This window comes from Ciconia boyciana, chromosome 10 (assembly GCF_034638445.1).
Source record: "Ciconia boyciana chromosome 10, ASM3463844v1, whole genome shotgun sequence".
Taxonomy (NCBI): Eukaryota; Metazoa; Chordata; class Aves; order Ciconiiformes; family Ciconiidae; genus Ciconia; species Ciconia boyciana.
This window is the reverse complement of record NC_132943.1, coordinates 21,741,729-21,765,275: the sequence shown is the minus strand read 5'-3', so window position 1 is coordinate 21,765,275 and position 23,547 is coordinate 21,741,729. Positions and strand designations below refer to the sequence as shown.

Below are 23,547 nucleotides of genomic sequence, written 5' to 3'. Positions count from 1 at the left end.
AAGGGACAACAGGAGTGAAGGCTTTCACATGACACTGCAGAAACAAAATGGTCCCTGCTTTCCAGCAGGGACTGTAAGCACACAGAGTTGTTGTTGTGTTGTACAGAGTGTACGCTACTGGTACAAGATGTTTACATTACATGTATATTATACCTTGAAAAAAGCAGTGATTATTGATAAATAATTGATTTATCATTGATTATTGAAATTGATTCTTTCTCAGTGATTTTTTTTTATTTTCTCTTTTTATTTTAGGAAAACAAGTTGCTCCCAAGTGTTGTGTTTACTGAGTAAGAAAATAGTACTTTGAATTTTCAGGCTCTGGGGAATTTTAAAGCAGTAGAAATTCAGATGAAATCCCTGTTTTGCCATTCAAGTGCCAGTCCCTTCAACTTTATAACTTATTCTAAATTGTTTAGGATGAAAAGGGATTACACAAGGTTTGATTTTTAGATGGTAGATGTTAGCTTTAAAAAGGGAAAAAAATGTTTTCTTGTGCATGCATGTGTATACTTATGCGTAAATCATCATATTTGGAGTACAATATCAGCAGAAATCTTGACTTGATTTTAACAGCTATAATTCACTGTTTCACAAATTCAAACCCATCTCCTACCCAGTTAAAAACCTCTGCCTATGAGAAAGAATTAGGCCTATTTTGTTAGAGATTGTTTACACTTTACTTAGGGATAGCACATTGCTGATCATGATCTCAGTGCTGTCTGTCACAAGATGCTCTCACGATGAAAATGAACTCAAATAATTATCATCAACTGGGCATCTTCCAACTGAATTATTTTAAGGATTTCACAATGTTAATCTGAATTATTTAAATATTATAATATAATAATATATTAATATAATATTAATAATATTAATATATAATAATATTAAATATTATTAAGCTCACCTTCACCCTTGTTAATCTTTGCACAAACCTGGATAGTAGCAAATTTCATCACTGCACTGGTGGAAGGTCTCATAATTGATGAAAATTGTATTTGCTGAGATTTTTTTTCTGTTGATTTTGTTTGTTGATTAAGATTTTATCACCACTGATTACCCTGCAGGTCCACGCATTTCCTCTTTTTACCTGACAAACCAAATGAGAAAATTGAAGGAATTGCACGTTTCTTAAGGTACTTCTCTTCTAGAAATCTAGTGCCGTGTTTTACATCACACTGCATATCTACAATGTCCCAGATTATCTTTATGTATACAATTTTAGTAGTAAAATGCCAGAAACTGCCATCTCATAAACTCAAAGCCACCTGTGATCCCCAAAGTGTGAAAAGCTTACTAAGAGATACTCGGCAAGAATTTCCCCACTCTTCATAGATACAATTATGAGATTAATTTCATCCCTGGAGACTGAGAAGCCGTTCAAGTATGGTTTTGGGGAAGGTACTTTAAAGAATTCTTGGGAACCTTTTGCTCTATACTACCTACCTTTGCATTTCTAATTACCTTTCAAAAGGGCAATTGATATTTTGGATTTGGTTTTGCTGTGCAATTAGCAAAATCTGGGGGTTTGGGTTTGGTTTCTTTTTTTTTTCTTTTTACTTCTTTGATGTAGGGGTCTTCCTTCCTATCACATAGACATAAAAGAGCAGAATGGGTGCATATCTCTCTTAAATTTGGTTTGCATAACAAATTTTTTAGTTGCATGTCACCTTATGAGCATCTGTCTATTTTTGTAAGCACCAGTTTTTGGAAAACACCATTATTTGCATATAGAGAAGTTCCTGTTATATATTTCTGACTTGTCTGATAGGAACATGTGCCCATGCTTCGTGATGGGTAAACTAGAAAATGCATAGTATACATATGATAGAGGACCCAGTGATAGTGGAAAAGCTATCAGTTAAAAGTACCTGAAGGAGAGCCATACACTGAATTCAAGCTGCTGGACAGCTGATCTCACTGTGTTGGTGCTTGGCCTGTGAAGGTCCGGTGGTATGCTTATGCTGCCATAATACAAATAAATTAGCTGATGCACTCACTGGTTCACTTATAGCTGTTGATTCATGAATGCAAAGAACAAGGGATGATAATTCTCAAGACAGAGGTTTGTTCCAATGATTCCTTGTCTTGGACTATCAGAGTACTAATCTTTTTGATTCAGGTATGGGCTTTCTTCATGATTCAGGTATGGGCTTTCTTCATGGTCTCCCTTAGATGCTCTTTTGATCCCCTGACTGGGAAAGTTACTGTAGTCCTTACATCTTTTCCTCCCTTGCCTCAACTCCTCCACAGTTTAAGAGAGAATACACCTGTCTGTTACCTGATAGCCACCACCTGGTCAAGTCAGTGTGGTTTCAGCATCTTCCAGCCTTCCTCGTGTGATGTCCTCAAAGTCCTTCACTATGAGAACACGCTAAGCTCAGATTGTGTATGTCACCTGAGCCTCCATTCCTGTCCACTCACAGTATACCTACCTGCTCATTCGAGCAATCTTACCTCTGTGGTGGATCAAGAATCTAAACCAATGGCTACCTGCTCACTTCTTCATCTTTCAGTCCAAACACTCTCTCTGGCAGCTTTGTGTACATCTGGCCTTTGGCCAGTTGAGCAGGGGAGATTCATGATCTTATGGGAGATGTTCTTACCTCTTACTTGTTCAAGACAAGGCAATACTCATAGCTTAGTCTCAAGTCCTGCCCAAGGCAGTGTCAGTGTTTCATTTGAGTCAGGAATGAATTTTCCTATTTTGCTCTACTGTGGCTTATGCTACGTATGCTATTGTCAAACTCCCTCTGCATGCTGCTGTCTTTGAACAACTGGCTCTTCAGTCTTTGTACTCCTAAGAGAGAGATGAATGGCTTTTTGTAACAAGCACCATCTGAAGTCTACGACTGTGTGATGATACAGTCACTTAAAGAGAAAGAAACTATTCATTTTCTTGGACATATGTATTCAAGCCAACAGTTTGTTCCTCTTCCTTGGAGTTCCTGAGGGCTTTCTCAGCTATCAAGGAATTGAGTACAGGAGGAACATGCCTTATGCTTGTTAGGGCCACATAGCGTGCATAGAAGATAAGGTTTGATTTCATCCATAAAGGCCCTGGTGAAGTAAAAATTATTTGGCTTTCTGTGCTTGTCTGTGTGAATCTTACGTGAGAATGTACATACAGAAAAAAATATGAGGTAACAGTTAAATTATCTCTATAGCCTTTGATGGACTCCTTCGAAGGACTCTGATATGAGATCTGGCACACCAAATCTTTGGGAAACTTTTCCTGTTTAAGCCTAAAATTATGAAGTTGGCAACTTCCAAAGTGGCAAATAAAGTACTTTGTCATTTTAAGTAGGAAGACTGTTCCAGACATAATCCTATAATCTTCCTTTCCATCCCAGCTATGGTAACTTCCTCTTCATTTGCACCAGGGACAGAGTTTGGAACTTCTTCACAGAAGCTGCAAAAGTTATGGAAAGAATGGATAAGTACTACTGAAGATTGTTCCTGGTTTGTTTACAGATTTCAGGAGGCCCTGATATATCCATTATTTAGGTCCAGTGTAGGAATTCCTGGAAAGCCTGTGGCTGCTGAGGTGCCAGGATCTATTGAAGCTATTTTGCTGTGGGAACTATAATACATTTATATCTCGCTATGTGTTTTGCACAATCCTCATTCTATACATATGCACAGCTCCAGTGGCAAAACTGATTTTTTTTTTTTTTCAGTTCCATTTTGCTGTCTTCTTTGGATAGTTGTCCAAAAAAAGATACAAACAGCAATAACAAAAACAACTGGACTACTAATTTGTATTGACATAATGTCATATCAGCCAGAAGATAAGACAGACAATTAGCATTGCAGTAATTCTTTTATCTTATGTATATATCTGATGTTGGAAGATAAATGGTATGAAAATGTAAACGTGAAAAAATTGTGTATATATATGAAATACTGTTATCTTCTAGAGGAGACATTGATTCCCACAACGATTTTTTTTCCCTGGATGAATATCTACTGATATGTAAAATAGTCTAGAGCCCATTTGTCTTTGTAGGTGTCAGGTGTTGCTTCTCACTTGCACTTATTGCTATTCCACCTACCTGAAGCTATAGGAAGGTGAACAAGCAGAATCAGCTTGGGCTTTTGCAGCTTGCTCACCGCAGTCAGCCTGACCAACACCACCCCAGCCTTGAGGAAATGCATAGGTAATTTAAACAAACAAACAAACAACTCTGCAAACATCTTTTTCCAACTTATTGGCATTATATTCTGTACCAAGGAATAACAGAAAATAGGCCTAAAAGAACAGCCCCTTCTAAAATAAAAAATGCATTTAGAATCACATACATCTGATCTAGATTTGAAGAATGAGCAAAAATAAGAGCTGTATTTGCCAACATTCTTTTAAGCCACTACAGACTCTTTTCAACAAGATGAGATTAACAATTTTTATTTGCTAAATTTTTAACTCATTAAGAAATGCTAATTGATCTCTTTTCTGCATTCAGTTCACTTTTCAATTGGTTCTTACTTTTTCTGTCCTTTTGCTGTAACTTATGTGCATAGGTGTCGTGTGTGTATGTATGGATGCTATCTTGGATATATATTATGTAAGCTAATGTCCTGGTTATCCTGATATTCCTCAGCTATTCCCAAAGCAAATACCAAAAAAGTAAATGCAAAAAACACTGATAAAGCAATTGTCTCCAACTGTATGTGTTGAAGAAATTAAAGACTTCTTCCTAAGGTGGACTTTACAGTCAGCCGAGCATCTGACCAGCATGTAAAAATGCAGTTTTACATTATAAATATGATAGGGCAAAGGCGCAACACTGGTGGGGGAAAAAAAAATCAAAAATCAAACAAAAACAAAACACAAACAGAAAACAACTTCTAAAAGTTTTAATTTTCTTTTCTTCTTTTCTTAAAAAACCTTCCAGGGGGACTGGATAGCTCAAGGGGTTGGTAATAGGATACAGAGCCTTTCATCTCTAGGTCACCAGTTCGCATCCAGGCCAGGTCAGTAGTGACCAAAAATTGTTACCATTTGATGGGTTTTCAGTGACCTATATGAAATAAGTTGTTGGAACTGTTGTTGGAACAGTTGCTGGAAGCTGTTCACTTCTTTTTCAAGAAGATGTGGCTGATCTTTTGTCAGTCTCAGTAGCGAGACTGCATTACCTGTTCATCTAAAGATGAGAGACACACTGATGGCTTTTTGTAGAAATCTTTCTTTCTACAACGATTATTAAGTCATAATTGTAACAATTACTGTAGCTGTTAGTATTCTGCTGCCTGTTCTGGATCTGTGCTGTGGTCCGATGGATCTCAGGGTTGTTAAAAAGGTAACTGCTGCGGGCACTCAATTCATACAAAACCATTCTTCGTGTGAGCACAGGTAACCTTAATTTATTTAAGTTGCAAGACTAAATCCCCATCTTTCTTTCTTGACATCTTTATTTTCAGGTTTTTCACCAAGATTAAACAGAGGAATTCAATCAGTATAACACATCCAGAACATTTTTATGGGTGAAGAAAAAAAAAAAGAAAAAGATAAGACAAGCACTAGCTGGCCTAGAATTTCAAAGCAGCAGTAGCATAATACAATGTCATAGGTCAGGTCAGACTTGGAATAAATTCCAGAGTCATTGCATTCTTAATTTTTATGTTGTTCTCAGTTCCATCAAGCTAAGTAGCAACAGATTTCTTCTCCCCACAGGATAGTAAAAAAACATTTCCCTCACTCCTTTGAAAATGGTTTCTTATGTTCAGAAACACTGGGACCTTGTTAGCCTTTTTAAACATTTTTTTAAATGGCTAGCTTATGCATACATCACCTAGATACTTCACATTATCTATAATAGAAATCTCAAGAAGCAAGCATGCTTCCTTTAAAGTTATCACCAAAAATAGAAGCTGCCAAGAAAAGCTAAATTTGAAAAAAATAATGGTTTTATAAAAGATAGGAATAATTCTCAGTTACAGAAAGGTCCCATTTCTACTGTCTGGCAATGGAGGAGGCCCTTAAAATGAGAAGAAACTACACCCTGAAAATAACATTTCTACCTAAGATCTCTAAACAGGTCCTAATTCCTGGCCATAACATTTGGGAGGAGGAGGGTGCTGAGTGACGAGTAACACAACCACAATACTCCGCTTCCAAAGGCCTTCAAGAGGCTGTGAAATACAGGTAGTAAGATTGAGCAGCTCTGAGCTTGCTCAGAATTATGTTGGCAGTGGGGAAGATCCCTCTATGTTGCAGGAAGCAGGGAACAAAGATGGACTAAGACACCTTAATACACCCCAAGTATCCATGCCAATCCTTTCCTCTCTTACTGCAGGAATTGGATTACTGAGAATCAGAGCCCTACTATATATTTTATTTACCTTCCTACAAGGTCCTAAAAGTTTTATAGAGAAAAAAAAGTTAAATTTAAAATAAAATATAACTTGTAAATGAGATCTGGTATTGGATACTTAAGGGGAAATGATTGCTCAGCTATTAGCCAAACAAGTATCATGAAAGTTTTGATAGCTCTGACAGACACATGTGATTAATCACTGTATATATCAGAAAAATACACTTTTTATCTACATAAGTAATTATTGACATCTTGCCTGCAAGGGGCTGAGAAGGCAACTGGCCAAAAGTAATTTAAAATGCAAAATCAAACCCCCCTAAATATGTCCTTGATATATGTCCTTCTTTAGATAAATGAAGGGTATTACTGACTTAAACTCAATACCTGAAACAATAAGACTGGAGCTTGAAATAAATTATGTTGATTCAAGTAGACACATATTGCAAAACTGTCTTGCTTTTCTATACAAAGAAATTAATCTTTGTTATAATCTTGCATGGAACAATAAGGCAATAAAGATATGTATTTAATTCCTGCATAATCCTTTTAATCTAGAGCTTAGGTTCTAGATTCATGGCATTTGTGTTTTCCGCTTAAATTTCAAAGCTATGTTAATCAAATATACAGATTGCCATTTTTCTTTAAACATTTTTAAGCTATAATTTGATGCATTTTTAGAATTGTATTATGTCTGTATTTATATTTAACACGTTTGTCTTTTTTATATAGAACCCATCAGTATCAGGCTTCATCTTACTCACACCAGGTCTTCTCTTTTGTTTTTTCTTTTAATTATTTTAATTTTCTCACTTATTTTCCTTTCATTACATGTTCTAATGTAAAGTATTTAAAAGAACAGTGCAGTGCTACAGTTATTAATGTACTTCTTTAACATTTATAGTATTACTTTCTGAACAAGCATTTATTAAGCATTGGTAAAACAGTATACTAACCTTTATTGCTGTAAATATTCTTACACTCTTTTCTTTTTTCCCCTGTATTTGTGTACTAGGTGGTTGTGAATGCCCTTTTAGGAGCAATTCCATCCATCATGAACGTGCTTCTCGTTTGTCTTATATTCTGGCTAATTTTCAGCATCATGGGAGTAAATCTGTTTGCTGGGAAGTTCTACTACTGTGTTAACACCACAACTGATGAAAGGTTTGAAGTCGACCAAATCAACAATTTTAGTCAGTGCGAGGAACTCATAAAAAACAATCAAAGTGCCCGATGGAAAAACGTGAAAGTAAACTTTGATAATGTAGGATTTGGGTATCTTTCTTTACTTCAAGTAGTAAGTGATCACTCTTTATATACCTCTTACTGTTTATATGTAATAGTGAAAAGCAATTCTAGGAACAAAGACAGAAAACATATTTACCTGATGATTTTTATCTGTGACTTAGTAATACCACTGCACTGATAATTGACTACTCTTTTCATAGTAAGCAGCAAGTAGAGCCTACTAAGATGAATAAAGAATTTTTAGGACATGTGACAGAACAAGTGCTATTCTTCCTATTTATAGTTCCCTTAGTCCTCCAGCCCCTTCTAACTTTAAAAGTTTCTAGAAGTACCTAGGAATGGTATTCAGCTACCTGAATACTTTAAGTTTTACTGTTGCTGAAAAACAAAAATCTGCATTGGTGTGATTAAGTCACAGAGAAGAATTCCAGGTAAGAAAACCCATCTCAGTGATGTGGCTGCCACCGGTGCAGACTTATGTGATCTAAGAAGCAATTTCTCATTTGAGAGAGAAATCAGAAAAGAAAAATATCATTAGATACTCTAATCTATGAAATATTCGCCCTGCTATTTCTGTGCATAAGCACCTAGTGGAGTTTATTTAGCAAAAACTGAGGGAAGAAAAGAAGGAAGAAAATATATGCAGAAAGATACTATAAGGTTATGTCTTCACTATAAAAATTGTGTCCTCACAACACTAATTGTCTTCATATTTTGGAGTAGCTAACAATCTGACCCAGCTTTAATCAAGAAAATGCTGGACTCTAACCTATGTTGTGTGCATTCAGCAACCTCTACGGTTTTTTGAGGTTACTGTCTAATTCTGCAGAATCTTAGTTTTCATTTTTACAGTTTTTAAATAAGTTTCTAGCTTTTATGTTGGCATAAGAAATCTCAGTAATACAGATGATTAACATGATGCAGTGGTATCGACATGGTCCTGCACAGAGTCTAAAACAATAGTTCTGAGCATTGTGAACTGCCTCTCCCAGCTAATATAGCGTCTCATCTGTGTGACTGACAACTCTGACAATTTAAATTTCACTATGATTAAATATTTACTGTCACATCAGAAAAGAGCAGAGAGGGACCAGCAGTATTAAAGAAATAAACTACTGCATACAATTTGATTTTGATAAGGAAATTGGATTGTAATAGAAGGACTTTAAATATTTCTTTTCTCTGTCTTATTTTTGAAATCCACTGGCCTAGAATCCCCCTTGGGGTCGGGGGTAGGAGGAGCAGAATGCTTTATTACACATATTCAGGAGAAACAAGACATCAACAAAACTCTTTCCAAGTTGTTTGCAACTCTTCTTCCAGTAGTAACCTAATCTATTCTGGGACAGTGATAACACCAGGTACATTTTTTCCTGGCTTTGTGGCCAAAATCACCACCCCTCAGCTACTTGCAGTCATACATATTTCAGTGTCCTGGCTATGCATAGCTTATTCCATCTTCTCTTCATTGAAAAGCAACAAATATTTCTTACATGAAAACTTAGATTCTTAAATTATTGGATTGTTCTGGTAGGCAAAAATGGGAAAAATTTGCCAATTGCTCCCACGCTTCCAAAGGAAAAATTAATCTAGACCTACCACGGAGGGACCTAGCTCTCATGGGAGGACAAGCCAGTTGTTTTTGCAGTATCTACAATATAGAGATTTTGCATCGATAGCAAAGGCTTGCCTAATGGATGGATTTTTTTGTGCGTGAGTAGAATGTCAGTGACAACACCACTTATTTTTTCTGCATTACTAAAATGCTTGTAAAAGCATGAAGAGACTTTTTGTTTGACATACCAGAAAAAAATGGGGCACTTTGGTCTTTCCACAAAACAGACACTTGGCCCTGCATCTTTAGGGTTTGGTAAGTAGGCTAGTAGTGATTTTGCAGGTATGGAATGATAAAAGCCCTAGGGCAGAGAAAGCGAAATATAAGCTTGATTTTCAGCTAATGCTTTAAAATATGCAGAATCTATATTTTTTTCACCTTCAAGAACACAAGAAAGGCCACAATTCATAAACGTTTGAGATTCTTACATCACTTTCTCAATCGAAGATATTTATAAGGTGATTTTCTATTTGATATAAAAGTACTTTTGATGAGAATCTAGAACAGAATTCTAAAGCCATCATGTTCAGAAGAAACATGAGAAGTGAATAGCTATGTCATAACCCGAGATTTCCCTGCCCTTCCTAATTAGCTTGTAGTAATATTAAAGATGAGTAAATACTAAGAATTAATTAGAGGTAGCCATTACTATGTCAGAAACAAAGATAAAGCTATTGAAACTTGACTGTTTGGCGCAAAATAAGGTAGTAAGCCTAAAAAATTGGAAATAAAAATCATGGTTGCAAGTGGATATGCTTTCTGTGCACCCAATGTGAACATTAACAGCCTTTTTTTAACATCTTAATGCTTAGTTGAAAAGTCTACTGAAGTCATTTGGTTCTCCACCTTAACAACCTCAGGCACAGACTTTTGTTTAGGTTGTGATGGATCAGAGAAAATAACGCCATAGAGGTCAATGTCATTTTTCTAATGACAAACTCAGTGATAAGTATCAATGCATGAATTACAGGTTCAAGGTCCCCTTTTCAGGAAGCTAGAAACTAACTACAGAAAGCTGCCTCTTAAAATCCAGTATTATTTCCATTCTCCATTCTACCCTCTGACTCATGCCTTTTGAGCCAGTCAAAGAAGAATATTGTAAATCCCTTCAGCTTTTCTGGGTTATAGGTAATACAACATAAATCTTTCTTTTCTGCATCACTGAGGTTTTCTATCTGGAGTGAATACTGCTGGAAGTAGTACCATTTTCATGCCAAAAAAATTCCAAATGAAAACAAGCCAAAAGGAGTCCAGACCCTGGCACTGAGGACCTTATTATGCTGGGAAAGACATAAATGAGTCCCATGAACAATTTTTGTTTTAAATCATGAAAAGCCTTTTCTGGTAGTATATGGGTCTGTTCATCACAGAAAAAAACCCTCTTTTTTAAGAGTAATATAGAAAAGAAACATAGATATTTCACACAGAAATACTCAAAAGAAGTGGGATAATTTCAGAAATAAATATTCTAGGCTCAAAAAATAGACTGGAAATGTGTGGCAGTGGCTTTTTAAGCAAAAAGAACTCTCTGAGAAGCTCTTCCCTGAGTTTCCTTGGCGGTTATGGGGAATGAATTTCCAGAATGAGGGACCTAAGAAAATAACATAGACTAATTTTTGGTTTGTATATTGTATTTTTTTTTCTTTTGGGGGAGGGGTGTGTGTGGAAAATCTTTAGTATTGATAGCAATGTTATAATTCCTTCTGCCCAAAAATACAGGCTAACAATATGTGCCATTGATATAACCAAGTTTTATAGACTTTGTTGATCAGAGTCTGTTTTCAAAATTCTTACATAATTTGAAGTTGGAGTGTAAATATCCATGCCATTGGTCATATAAGTACATATTCTCTCTATAAGAATTTTTTTCTTCTATGATTGAGCATAGCTCCTGTTGATCTATGTGGATCTGCAAACTTCTTTTTTCATTTCTTGGTCTGAACTTGTTTGAGTATTTCTCTGTCCCTAAAGAAAAGCATCAAAGCAGAGACAGATCTGCTGGAGAAATTCCTTTCACAATTTTCATTCATCAATGAGTGAAGAGGAAGAGGTTGGTGTACACAAAGAGATGTGGCATCTGCCCTGATAATTTTATGGCCTTATGCCTTTTTAACTTGAACCTAGTGTTTGGATTCTTTGGTAAGTAAAACTTCTGGAGGCCTGCTTTTATCCTGCTGGTAAGCGTATATCCTGCTTACCAGCATAAAATGTGGCAAACCAGTGGGTCTCAAAGCACAATGTTACATTATTCTGCTGTTACTAATATAAATAAGGAAACACGTCTTGTTAAGTGTAGGGTAAAAAAATCAGAAGCTGAATTCTAGGGCTATAAGATTAGGGCGGCTTCAAAGTTCCAGCAGGTTAATATTTTAAAACCAAGATGCTATGGTATCTCCAAAAGGGAATGTGAATCTTCCTGGTGGTTATTTCTGGTAAAGAAATGGAGTCATGAAACTCCAGCATTACTTATAACTTCATTAGAAATTATTCATCAGGGAAAAAAGTCTACGTACTTTTAACAATAGTAAAGTGGATAGGGGGATTTTTGTTTTGTTGTTTTTTCTGACTACATTTGAATCTGCATTTGAATATATGTCTTTCAAATTTCCTTGGGGAAAAAAACATTTGGAACAGATGCTGATTTCAGTTACACTGCTGTAATCTTTGAAATCAATGAATTACTCCTGATTTAGTGTCATTGAGAATATACAATATATTTTTATATTTGAATATAGAAAAGGAAACTAAGAATTTGATCTCTTAGTCATATTTCTGTATTATTTTCTATTCAGTATGCACAAATGCCCAAATAATACCTTACTTCTGTTACAGAAAATGTGTTGCAGATAAATTTAAGCCTAACATAAGCAGGCCTAAGCTTCTACTGAATGCAGTAGAAATAACACTCTTTCACTAAATGCAATGCCTTGAACTGAACCTCCAGTTCCATTATTTGATATTGTTCAGGCAACATATTTTAAAATTACAAGTTCTCCTACTGAACTGATGCCTCTGCTTTGGGAATTAAGAATCCATTTTTGCACAGCTAAGTTCTCAACTAGTGTAAATGGTTTTGCATAATGATTATTATATTAAATGATTCCTACCGATTTTCAGGAGGGATTTAGAATAAAACAAATAGTATGATGAGGGAGCATATTTTATTATTAAAATTACTTAATTTTAACTAGGTCTTGGGATTGCTTTTTTCTTCATTTCTTCAATAATGGTAATATCTTATGGGTTTGTTAAACATTGTGGAAAATACACATTTTACTTCAGATATTTTGAACTGCAAGATAGTAAAATGTTATATTTATATTTTTCTACCCCCACATTCTTTTCAAGTTTCTTTTTTAATACGAATAATAACATACAATGGCTCAGTTCTTCAGATCTTTTTCCTAGCGCTAGCTGAAAGGTACTGTCTATTTATAATGGAGTACTTTACTGATTATGGTGACGCTTAATATTTTAAAATTAGTCTATTTTTTTCCATTCACTCCAGTTAGTCTAGGCTACACCAATAAATTTAAATAAACAATAATTCCACTTTGCCTGGAGGATGATATGCAAGGATCATCATGTGTCTGAATCTGAGGCAACAGAACACACTGCAGAAGAGCCACTCCATCATTTGCATCATCTTTCTGATGTAAAAATATGTCCATTATTTGCATTTAGCATTTCAGTTTGAAGTGCTGATTTCAACCTAAGTTGTGACATTCCAAAAAATGCAAATAATGTACCAAGACAGAAACAAATGTAGTGCCTGTAAGACGTGAAGTAATCATCCTGCCCTATTTAGACCTTGTAAGACCTCATCTGAAATACTGAGTCCAGTTTTGGTTACCATTTCAAGAGATGAACTACTGGAAGAGAGCTCAGAGGAAAATAATGAGAACGATCAGAGTTCTGGAAAACAAGATCTACATGGAAAGATTGAAGGAACAGTGATCACAGCATAAAGAAGAAAGGCAGCAACAATCAGTTTGCAAATAAGTAAAAGGTGCTGCACAAAGGATGATTAGTACTCTGTTCTCCAGATATGTAATGATTATGACAAGTGTCAGTCTTAAATGGCAACGGAAGGATTTAGATATTAGGAAATTATAAAGACAAGTGCTGGAATAATTATTTTTTATGAGGTTGTGGAGTGTCCATCATTAAAAGTCTTTGAGAACAGATTAAACATATATTAGGAATTACATAAATAAAGCTGATCCTACCTCTCCTAATCCCTTGCAGTCCAAATATTCCACAAGGACTTTAAATTCTTCAGCTGAGACTTCTACTTGTTTCAGATTTATTGTTGATTTATTGGTCCTTTGATACTACACTTTGATTTCACCATTGTATTGTAAATTGCCTGAACTTCATATTTTCTGTGTTGGCCCCAAGATGTGAAAGTTGTTGCATACTGGATTTGCATCTCAGGATAATCATGCTCATTTTAGCATTCCACTGTTTCAAAAGTGTAAGGGATCTCTTTTCCTTTAAGAAAATAATTCCTTCTCATTTTAAGTTCACTTCAGGATGATGCCAGCTGCTTTGTATGCTGCATAAGCAAAGCCTTTTTGAAACCTCCACTAGAAATGAAACCTCAAGATGATGGATATACAGCAATACCCATGGATGAAGAGTGTTCCATTCCTGACTTGTTTCTGCGATTGGTCTCTATGGCAAGGAATATGAAGGAACCAATTATCTGCAGCCTTGTTTAGCAAAATTATAATAGGGATTAAATGACAGAGATCTCACTTCTTTGTTCTACTCTGGGCACAACTGGATTAAAAACTGAGTGATTTCTACTTGGAGATGTTGCCTAGTCAAAAGAGAACTAATTGCTACCACAGAGAAAATTACTTTCTGTTTTGAACACTCAGATGAAGCAATCTACACCTCACTGTCAAATATAAACATTTACAGATTTTGGGCAGAGGAAATAGCTAAAAAAGTTCACTAAATGCTGCCACCTATGAGGCATATTAAATCTTCGATACACATAAAACACATCCTCTACTTACCAGTTTATCTCCGAACATATCTGAGGGATCTAGCCTCAGTAAAACACCATGCAATATATTTAAAGTTAAAATAGAATTACTAAATCAGGTGGTCTTTCAAAGTAGAGAAAAATCAAAATTCTGATCGATAGGAAAATACCTTTTCTGAGCTGATCAAATGTTTGGTTCCCTTTGGTTGCCACCTTTCTGACTGATTTGAGAGGGAGGGACTACACATCCGTCTTCATTGGTGGCAACTCAGTTCCATAAGGCTATAGCCTTATGGACATAGCCTTTGCAGCTGACATGATTTGATGAACATTTAGTCCACTAAAATGATACTGCATTTTATCATTTGTGATAATTAATTAGAAATAAGCTAATTACATTTTCTGCTTAAAATGTTCATATAGAGACAAAATAGGGGGATACACCGCAGTGTATCCGATGAGCAGCTGTGAAGAAAGCCAAGAGACAAAGTTATCTAGAAATCTCATGTTATGCTAATTATTCCTGGTGCTGTACTCAGTTGCTGGAAATAATTATATGAATTGTCTTCAAGCTCTATGCTTAAACAGGTGTGTACTGTTTACAGGCTACCTTTAAAGGCTGGATGGATATTATGTATGCAGCTATTGACTCAAGAGATGTAAGTATATTTAAATATTTTAAATTATCTTTTTTTCTTGAGGTCTGTCTATCAACAAGTGTGTATTTATATATCTTCCAAAAGCAATTAATACCCATACAATAGAATGAAACAAAATTAAATTAACTAATATGAGATTGTGCTGTAACAAATTGTGGAAAACTGAATGCAAACTGCCAGATGCTGTCAGTAATAGATGGAATGGACAAAATACATTGATATAAGTGACAGGAGTATTGTCCAAACACAAAATATTAAGGACATTTTGCCCAAGGTTGCTGCTTGTTCAGTTGAAATTTTCATATGAAATCTTAGGAATGATATTTCACATTTTTTTTCTTAGGTATTACAGCAACCCAAGTATGAAGACAACCTGTACATGTATTTGTATTTTGTCATCTTTATCATTTTTGGGTCTTTTTTCACCCTGAACCTGTTCATTGGTGTCATTATTGATAACTTCAATCAGCAAAAAAAGAAGATAAGTATTGTTTAATTTCTCTTCTAAATAAATTCTAAAATACTGCATTTTTGCAAGTGCATGATATATGGAATGTACACCCAAGGTTTGTTCAAAATTGAAAAAGCTGAAGTATATTAGGATATAAAATCTTACCAAGATGTACTATGCATTAACATCATAAGGTTTTACATTGTAGTGAACGGGACAGACCCTTCTGTTTTCAATGTTCAGTTTAGTCTTCCTCAAGTCATCTACTTTTCCATGCCTAAACTTCAGCAATCTCCTTACATGATCAAACCCCTGATTTAGGCCTCTACATTAAAGCACTCATAATTTCTTGATCTTTTTCTTCTTGATTTGTAGTGATTCTATCAGCTACCTGGTTATAAAATAGCTACCTGATTATGAAAAATAAAGCATTATTTCATCACACTACTACAGATGCTGTTTTAATGATCCCAAGTATTCAAGTTCTCTTTTGTGGCACTGAATGATCTGAAACTATACAGAACAGGAGTGGTTTGTAACTACCTCAGGGCCTTTTTTATTGTGTCATAGTGCAGATGTAGATAATCTCACTGGTATAAATGGTCTGAGTATCAGATGCTTATCTTTAAAATTATTTTCTGTAAATAGATAAGGTAAGGAAAGCTAAAGGACAAAAGGAGCTATGAATTACTAGTTTAATTTTACCTTACTGGACTTCATCACTTTCTTTGGGTTTATGTTACTCATGAGAGATGCTAAGTAAGATTTTTGGAAGCTGTACATGCTAGAGGCCTAGAGGTAAATGGTTAGGGAGCCATGTCCAGTGCATTCCCATGTCTTCAAGCTTCCCAAACACAAAAGAGCTGCATCCAGTCCTATGTATTCATAGGCATTCTTGGAGTTAGATGTCTGCAAGTATCTTTTATCCAGGAAAAATTTAGTTCAAGAGGTATGTGGAATCTAATGGTTTTCATTCAAGCTGTCTCTACAAGGAAGTTATTATGGGCAGTGGATTTTGGTTAGGTTGCCATGAAAGACCCATAATTCTCTCTTTATCTTCACTATCAGACTCCAAAGGCCAGTTCTGGCTTTTGCTAATCAGAACTTCATTGAACATGGAAGTTAATCAAGATAAAAGACTTAAAAGAGAGCATTTTGCTGTTAACAGTATCAAGAGTGCTTCAGTCTTCAGCTCAGTTTCTCCAAAGTCTGATAATCCATCTTCTCAAAAACCTTGAAGACTTTGAGTCCCAATGCTAATGTTGTGATTGCTAAACTAGAGACACCTAAAGCTAGAGACACCTAGAGACATCTAAAGAAAGTACACGTTCATGTACTGAAAACCTTTGTCTGCTTCCTTCATTTCACTAAAATCGCAGTTCAGAAGTGATAGTACTGAGCAGCCCAGACTATTTGAGCTTATCTCAGATGCTGTTTACTGTATCTCTCCCTATAAAAGAAAAGAGGTACTGAAAAGGATTTTTTGGGGTTCAAGGAAAATAACCGTAGAAAAATGCTGCATTAGTGGTTTTGTGAGATGCAGTACCGGATGTCCAGACAACTTCTGGACTAAATGCTTAGATTGCAGACAGCTGCATTTGAATGCTAAGAGATTTTTCCCAATTCAGCCTTCTTGATTTTCATGAAATAAATAAATAAATAAAATTTCTCTTTAAGAGTTTTTTCAACACTACATATAAATGTGATTATAACCAGTTTTGATTTCATGTTTTTACTTTGGAGGTCAAGACATATTTATGACAGAAGAGCAGAAGAAATACTACAATGCAATGAAAAAGCTGGGATCCAAAAAGCCACAAAAACCTATACCAAGACCAGGGGTAAAATTATTTATATACTGCAGACCAATAGTTATTTACAAACAGCTCAGTTTTTATCGATATATAGAGAGCAGAAATATGCCCATGTGAAAATTATCATTAACTAGTGTATTAGTCAGCAAAAATGGAAAATGAAAACACAGTAAAAAAAAGTATTTTTCCCTTGCAAGCATTTTATGTATGAATGTACAAACAAAGGAGGCTGAACTAAGTATTGTATTCACTTTAATTTGACTACTTTACATAAGATCACTAGTTACATTTTTATTGAAGTCTCTTAGGCCTTACTGCATGTATTTTTTTACTTTCTTCTAACAGGAAAAGCAAAACAATTACAGTTTGTATTGGATGTTTCTTTTTTTCTTGTCTCCTCAGAACAAATTCCAAGGCATGGTCTTTGACTTTGTGACACAGCAAGTATTTGACATCAGCATCATGATTCTTATTTGTCTTAACATGGTTACCATGATGGTAGAAACTGATGACCAGAGTAAAGAAATGGAAAATATTTTATACTGGATAAACCTGGTGTTCATTGTCCTTTTCACTGGAGAATGTGTCCTGAAATTAATTTCACTTCGCCATTACTATTTCACTATAGGCTGGAACATTTTTGATTTTGTAGTTGTCATTCTCTCAATAGTAGGTAAGTCTTGTTTATTAAACTAAAAAGAGGTTAAAATGAATATAAGGCGAACTTTTACTCTAAGCGAGCTATATGGTTGGCTTTTGCCATTCCAAGTTTTACAACTAAGTCATGCAACTTTTCATTTTATCTAATAATTTACTTGATTCAACCATCAAAAGTGTTATAATCATTTGACATATATTGCACCTGCAAATATTAAGTATAACTGGTATAACAGAAATTATGCAAGTGGAATCTACAGAATATCTTTAATTGCTACATAGAACCACCAATTTTAAAACTACTTTTCTAACTTTCTACTATGATATGGAGATTAAGTGGTAATGTATCTTGGTTTTACTTTTTGTTTGTTTTAGGTATGTTTTTAGCCGAGATGATTGAAAAGTATTTTGTATCCCCCACACTATTCAGAGTCATCCGACTTGCCAGAATCGGTCGAATCCTGCGTCTCATTAAAGGCGCTAAGGGAATCCGCACTCTGCTTTTTGCTTTGATGATGTCTCTCCCTGCTTTGTTCAACATTGGTCTGCTGCTGTTCCTGGTCATGTTTATCTATGCGATATTTGGCATGTCCAACTTTGCCTATGTTAAGAGGGAAGCTGGTATAGATGACATGTTCAACTTTGAAACGTTTGGCAACAGCATGATCTGCCTATTCCAAATTACCACATCTGCTGGCTGGGATGGTTTGCTAGCCCCAATTCTTAACAGTGGGGAGCCTGACTGTGACCCTAACAAAGCTCATCCGGGGAGCTCTGTGAAAGGCGACTGTGGCAACCCTTCCGTTGGGATTTTCTTCTTTGTCAGCTACATTATCATATCATTTCTGGTAGTGGTGAACATGTACATTGCTGTGATTTTGGAGAACTTTGGTGTTGCTACTGAAGAAAGCGCTGAACCCTTGAGTGAGGATGACTTTGAGATGTTCTATGAAGTCTGGGAGAAGTTTGATCCTGATGCAACACAATTCATGGAATTTGAGAAATTGTCTGATTTTGCAGCAGCACTTGAGCCTCCTCTTCATCTACCCAAACCAAACAAAGTCCAGCTTATTGCAATGGATCTGCCCATGGTAAGTGGTGACAGAATTCACTGCCTTGACATCTTGTTTGCTTTCACAAAGCGTGTTTTGGGGGAAAGTGGGGAGATGGATGCCCTCAGAATACAGATGGAAGATCGGTTTATGGCATCCAATCCTTCAAAAGCTTCCTACGAACCAATTACAACCACATTAAAAAGAAAACAGGAGGAAGTATCTGCTGTCATTATTCAGCGCGCTTACAGACGTCACCTTTTAAAACGAACAGTAAAACAAGCTTCCTTTATCTATAACAAAAACAAAACTGAAGGAGGGGCTGGTCAGGGTATGAAAGATGAAATCCTTATTGACAAGTTAAATGAAAACTCATTTACAGAGAAAACTGATATAACCGCATCAACAGCAGTTTGTCCACCTTCTTATGATCGTGTAACAAGGCCAGTCAAAGAAAAGCATGAAAAGGAAGATAAAGATGTTCAGAAATAAAAGCAAATAGCAACCAAATCATCTATGTGCAAAATAGTTCATAGCCTGTAAGGATCATGTGTTTGTGTCAAGAGGACTCCTGCTGGAGGTCTATGCCAAACTGACAATTTTTACAAATATACTGTACATTAAAGGTCAGTGCCTATTAAAAGACAGTGACCCCTCGTCAGTGACTGTGACTGTGATCTGGGGAAACAACCTTGACAGGAGGTTACTGTTCACACTACCAGCTGACACTGCTGAAGAGGAGAGACAAAATGGCTACTCAGACTGTAGGGACCAGTTAAAGGGGTGAAAACCAAGTCTTTGTGTGTTTCTCATAAAACAATACGGTAACTGTATCCACTGTTTGCATTTCAACTGCCACATGTCATATTTTTACAAAATCTGTGTTGGTGGATTCATCTTATTTTTATTCATATGTTGTTTATTATATGTGACTATTTTTGTAAATGGGGCTTCTGTTGGGGAAGGGGATGAAGTACACCTTTACAGGTACAAGGGCCAGGTGTTCTATTATACAACTAATATACACACAGAAATGATTTGCATGAAGGCATGCTGCACTTATAGATCATGCATGAAAATAACATTAAGTCACAAAGAACAACAGGTTTTTTTAGCACAGTGTTTCTGGAAAGGAATAACAGATTTTGAGGTGCTTAATTAATGTATTCATGTTGTATCATGTCCAAACAAGTCTTGGTATGCCTGTAAAGTCCTCTATAACTCACAACAGTAGAGACAGATTATTTTTGCACAAACCATTAAGTTTCAGAAAGTGCAAACTTCTTTCTCGGTCTGGAGTCAGATTTTGTCTTTGTCAAATGTCTTTCTGCGTACAAATACTAAATGAATCTGCCTCAGCACTCCAAATTGATCAAAAAGAGCCCTTTATAAAGTTGTTCTGCTTTATCCTGCAGTATTGTTTAGCCATCTTCAGCTCTCAGTAAGGTTGATGTTGTTGTACATGTTAAGGAAAAGCCCTCTGCTATGTAAATAGTAATTTTTAACCTGTGGTGCATGTTTGAGCAAACAGATAATGACCTAAGCACATTTATTGCATCAAATATGTACCACAATAAGTGTAGTGTGCAAGCGTTCAACAGGTAAAATTACATATTATCTACCATTATAGATAGTTTGGATGCTATCAATGCATGTTTATATTGCCTATGCTGCTGTTCCTTTGACTGTCCGGGATTCTTAAATATGAGAAGCCATACATCAGAGCTAAATGAAATAAACTACTCAACAAGACCTCATTCCTCCATACCATTAAGCAATATTTTGCAGCTATTTAGGAGCTTATTCATTTTACATTTTTGAATTTTCAGTGAAAAGCATATAGTGTATATCCAAACTGTACAGACATGTCGAAAACTACTAAACCTGTTGAAAATAATGTTAGAATTTTATAAGCAAATATAAATATTGTAAAAATCATTTTATTTTATTTTTCAGCATTATGTACATAAAACAAGAACTGAATTTTATCTTCAGGTTGACGTCACACCATTTTTGTTACTTTCTGTCCATAGCACTTTTTCACAGAAGAACTCCAGAGAACAAGATATACCTAAGAGAATGGATAGCTGTAGGTTCTTATTTTTTACAATATTTGCAAACATGTCAATATTTTCTGTGAAATAAGTTCATAATTTGCTTCTAAAAATCTAAGTTTTTTTGCAGTTGGGAAATGGTGTAAAGTTCAAATTGAATGTCTAAGCAGTGCCTGCATCATAAGTTTTCAGATACAACCTTTCTTTCACAGAATTCTTAATCTTTTCTCATATTTACTCACGGATTTTTTTTGATTCATGCTGCACTAGAACAGTTCTAAATGTTATCTTGGGTCCACAATATTTTTTCACAAAGAGAAAGTAGCAAAATTGTATAATCCAACACATCAGGACATTTTATGTTTCTTACACAGGAAAATTAAATATAGATTACTTTTATTAAAATTATTGACTAATACTGTATTAGTGAACTGCATGCAGGAAAATGCTACTATTACCCTAACTGATGCTAAAGAACATTATTAATGCGCCAAAATAATAAAGATTACATTTTTTATTGTATATTCCTTTTGTCTTTATTATCTGACATTAATATAAAAAAGGTATGCTTCTAAAACCACAGAATGAGAGGGTACTGAAAACCTTTACAGCCAGCTACACTGTTCTTCCACGTAAGCAAATCCTTGGGACTTGCTTGTTAGTCACCAACTAGGTAGTTCTAATTCAATGTATGTTAGACACTGAGCAGGATGATTGCATGTACTAATAGTACTGCCCTGAGTAGTGACTCATGAGTTCATGCAGCAGCTCCATGCAGTGGGGTACTCAACCATCAAATACCAGAGCTGTCCTGAGTGTGCCCCAGGAGGCTCAGAGCATTTACAGGAATGAGAACTGAGCATTCATGAGTTTACAAAGAGAAGGTGAGGACTGAAAATAGTACTAGATACATGACATTCCCCAACTTGGATTATGAGAACCAGTTTATTCTGTCTAGTTACTATTCACAAATAGGCTACAGAACATCTTGTATTCAAGTGCATTTCTGAAAAAGGTGAATCGGCATCAGAGTGAATAACCGTTGGTCTTTTCCTCAGGAATTTTTAAGAATCTCTCTGGAAGTACCACGTTCCTAGAAGCTATCATTTGTGGATACTGATATGGAAAAATGCAAATGCAGCTGGAAAGTGGGCTGTCGATCATTCTTTATCAATTGCTATAGTGAATTTCTGAAAATGTTCATTTTATATACTTACATAATTTTATATCACATTCCCCTACAACCTACAATGAAAACACTCAGAGGTGAATACTGAACTTAGTATAAAACCAATTTATGAGCAACTGTGTTCCATATGCTTGCTCAGTTGCTAATGTAGAAATAAAATTTCATAGCATCTTCCCTGAAATTCATCACAAATATTTCAAGGGAGGAAAATGTTTCTCCTTCAAATTGTTCTGAAATGCATTATGAAAAAAAAGTCTAAAACTTTGATAGAAAAGCGTAAGCATCAAAATGAAAAGATAAGTATTTTCAGATTAATATGTAGACAAAATATGTCTTAAAAGGTTACCTTAAAAAGTATGTAAATGATCCACAAACTGACAGGAATAATAGACTGCTTCAAAAATAAGGTAGTAAATTGAATAATATTTTTTAATATCCTATACACAGCTTTTTAAACTTTGCTTTTCTCAAGGAAATAGTTTTAAGATAAATGAGAACTATGCCACTCTCACTGCAGATCACAGGTCATGGCCATGCAAAAATACTTGTTTCTCATACCTAGTTTAGGTTTTCAACGTTGCAGAAACCAAAATGTTACTTCAGAACAAGTAGAGCATCACTTAAACATACCAGAAAATTTTAAGGATCATCTTGACCAACAAGGAAAAACAAATATGCTTACATATTACTTCTTTGGCACCTTCCTGACGCTGGGGATGAGAAGCACATGATGGAGTAGTGCCATGTGTGATGAATTTATTAGGAAAGCTTACTCTGAGTGCTCTCCATTAGAAGAATTAGCTTCACCTACTAATTCAGTGCAAGATGGGTTCGCCTCCTTGTACTAAATGGCACTATTGATGGTTTTCATGTCGGACGGACAGCACAACCGCTCCAAAGGAATGTTATTTAGCAACAGTTGTTTGTTTCTGGTGTCTAGAACCAATGACTGAGGATGCTTTCACCTCCAGGGGAAAACCTGAATTTTACTAGTCTTTGCAACCCTGACATTCCCCAGGAGGAAGGAAAGAGGAAAAAAAAGAGAACTTTCTGTATTTGATTTTACCCCATTGCTGTTTCATTTCTACAGAGAAGCTTCACATAACTTGAAGTGCTCAGTATTGAGATACATTATGAAACATATGGAGTGTGGGCCACTTAGTGGTATGTCCAGCCAAAAAAAGGCAAGAAAATAAACAAATTCGCAAGGCTTTCCATTCAGCGTTCAGGCAGTGACAGACTACCTGGCGTAAGCCCTCCTGAGGCACAGCCGGCGAGACCGCCCGTCGCCGCCGACAGGGGGCGCCGCACCCCTCAACCAGCACCGCCCGCCAAGGTGTGTTCAAACCCCTCCCCCTCCGCCTCGCGCCCAATGGTACGGGACCTCTCGCCCAGATGGTCCCGCCCCCATCTCCCGAGAACCCAATGGGCCGCCAGACCCGTTCCGGCGTTTTCCAGAAGATTTTCTTCCCGTGTCTCTCCCGCCTCCTTTCCC

The 23,547-nt window shown here is 35.9% G+C and overlaps 1 protein-coding gene across 1 annotated transcript in view; it reads left to right on the top strand.

Moving 5' to 3' along the window:
- LOC140657235 (sodium channel protein type 1 subunit alpha) overlaps positions 1-21,342 on the top strand; it is a 93,329-nt gene extending 71,987 nt beyond the window's left edge. The window contains exons 23-28 of the mRNA XM_072873947.1: positions 7,333-7,614; positions 14,782-14,835; positions 15,179-15,316; positions 17,023-17,127; positions 17,503-17,773; positions 18,133-21,342. Coding sequence (XP_072730048.1) covers positions 7,333-7,614; positions 14,782-14,835; positions 15,179-15,316; positions 17,023-17,127; positions 17,503-17,773; positions 18,133-19,301 — 2,019 coding nt within the window. The 3' untranslated portion in view covers positions 19,302-21,342. The remainder of the gene's footprint in view (positions 1-7,332; positions 7,615-14,781; positions 14,836-15,178; positions 15,317-17,022; positions 17,128-17,502; positions 17,774-18,132) is intronic.
- The last annotated feature ends 2,205 nt before the right edge of the window (positions 21,343-23,547 follow it).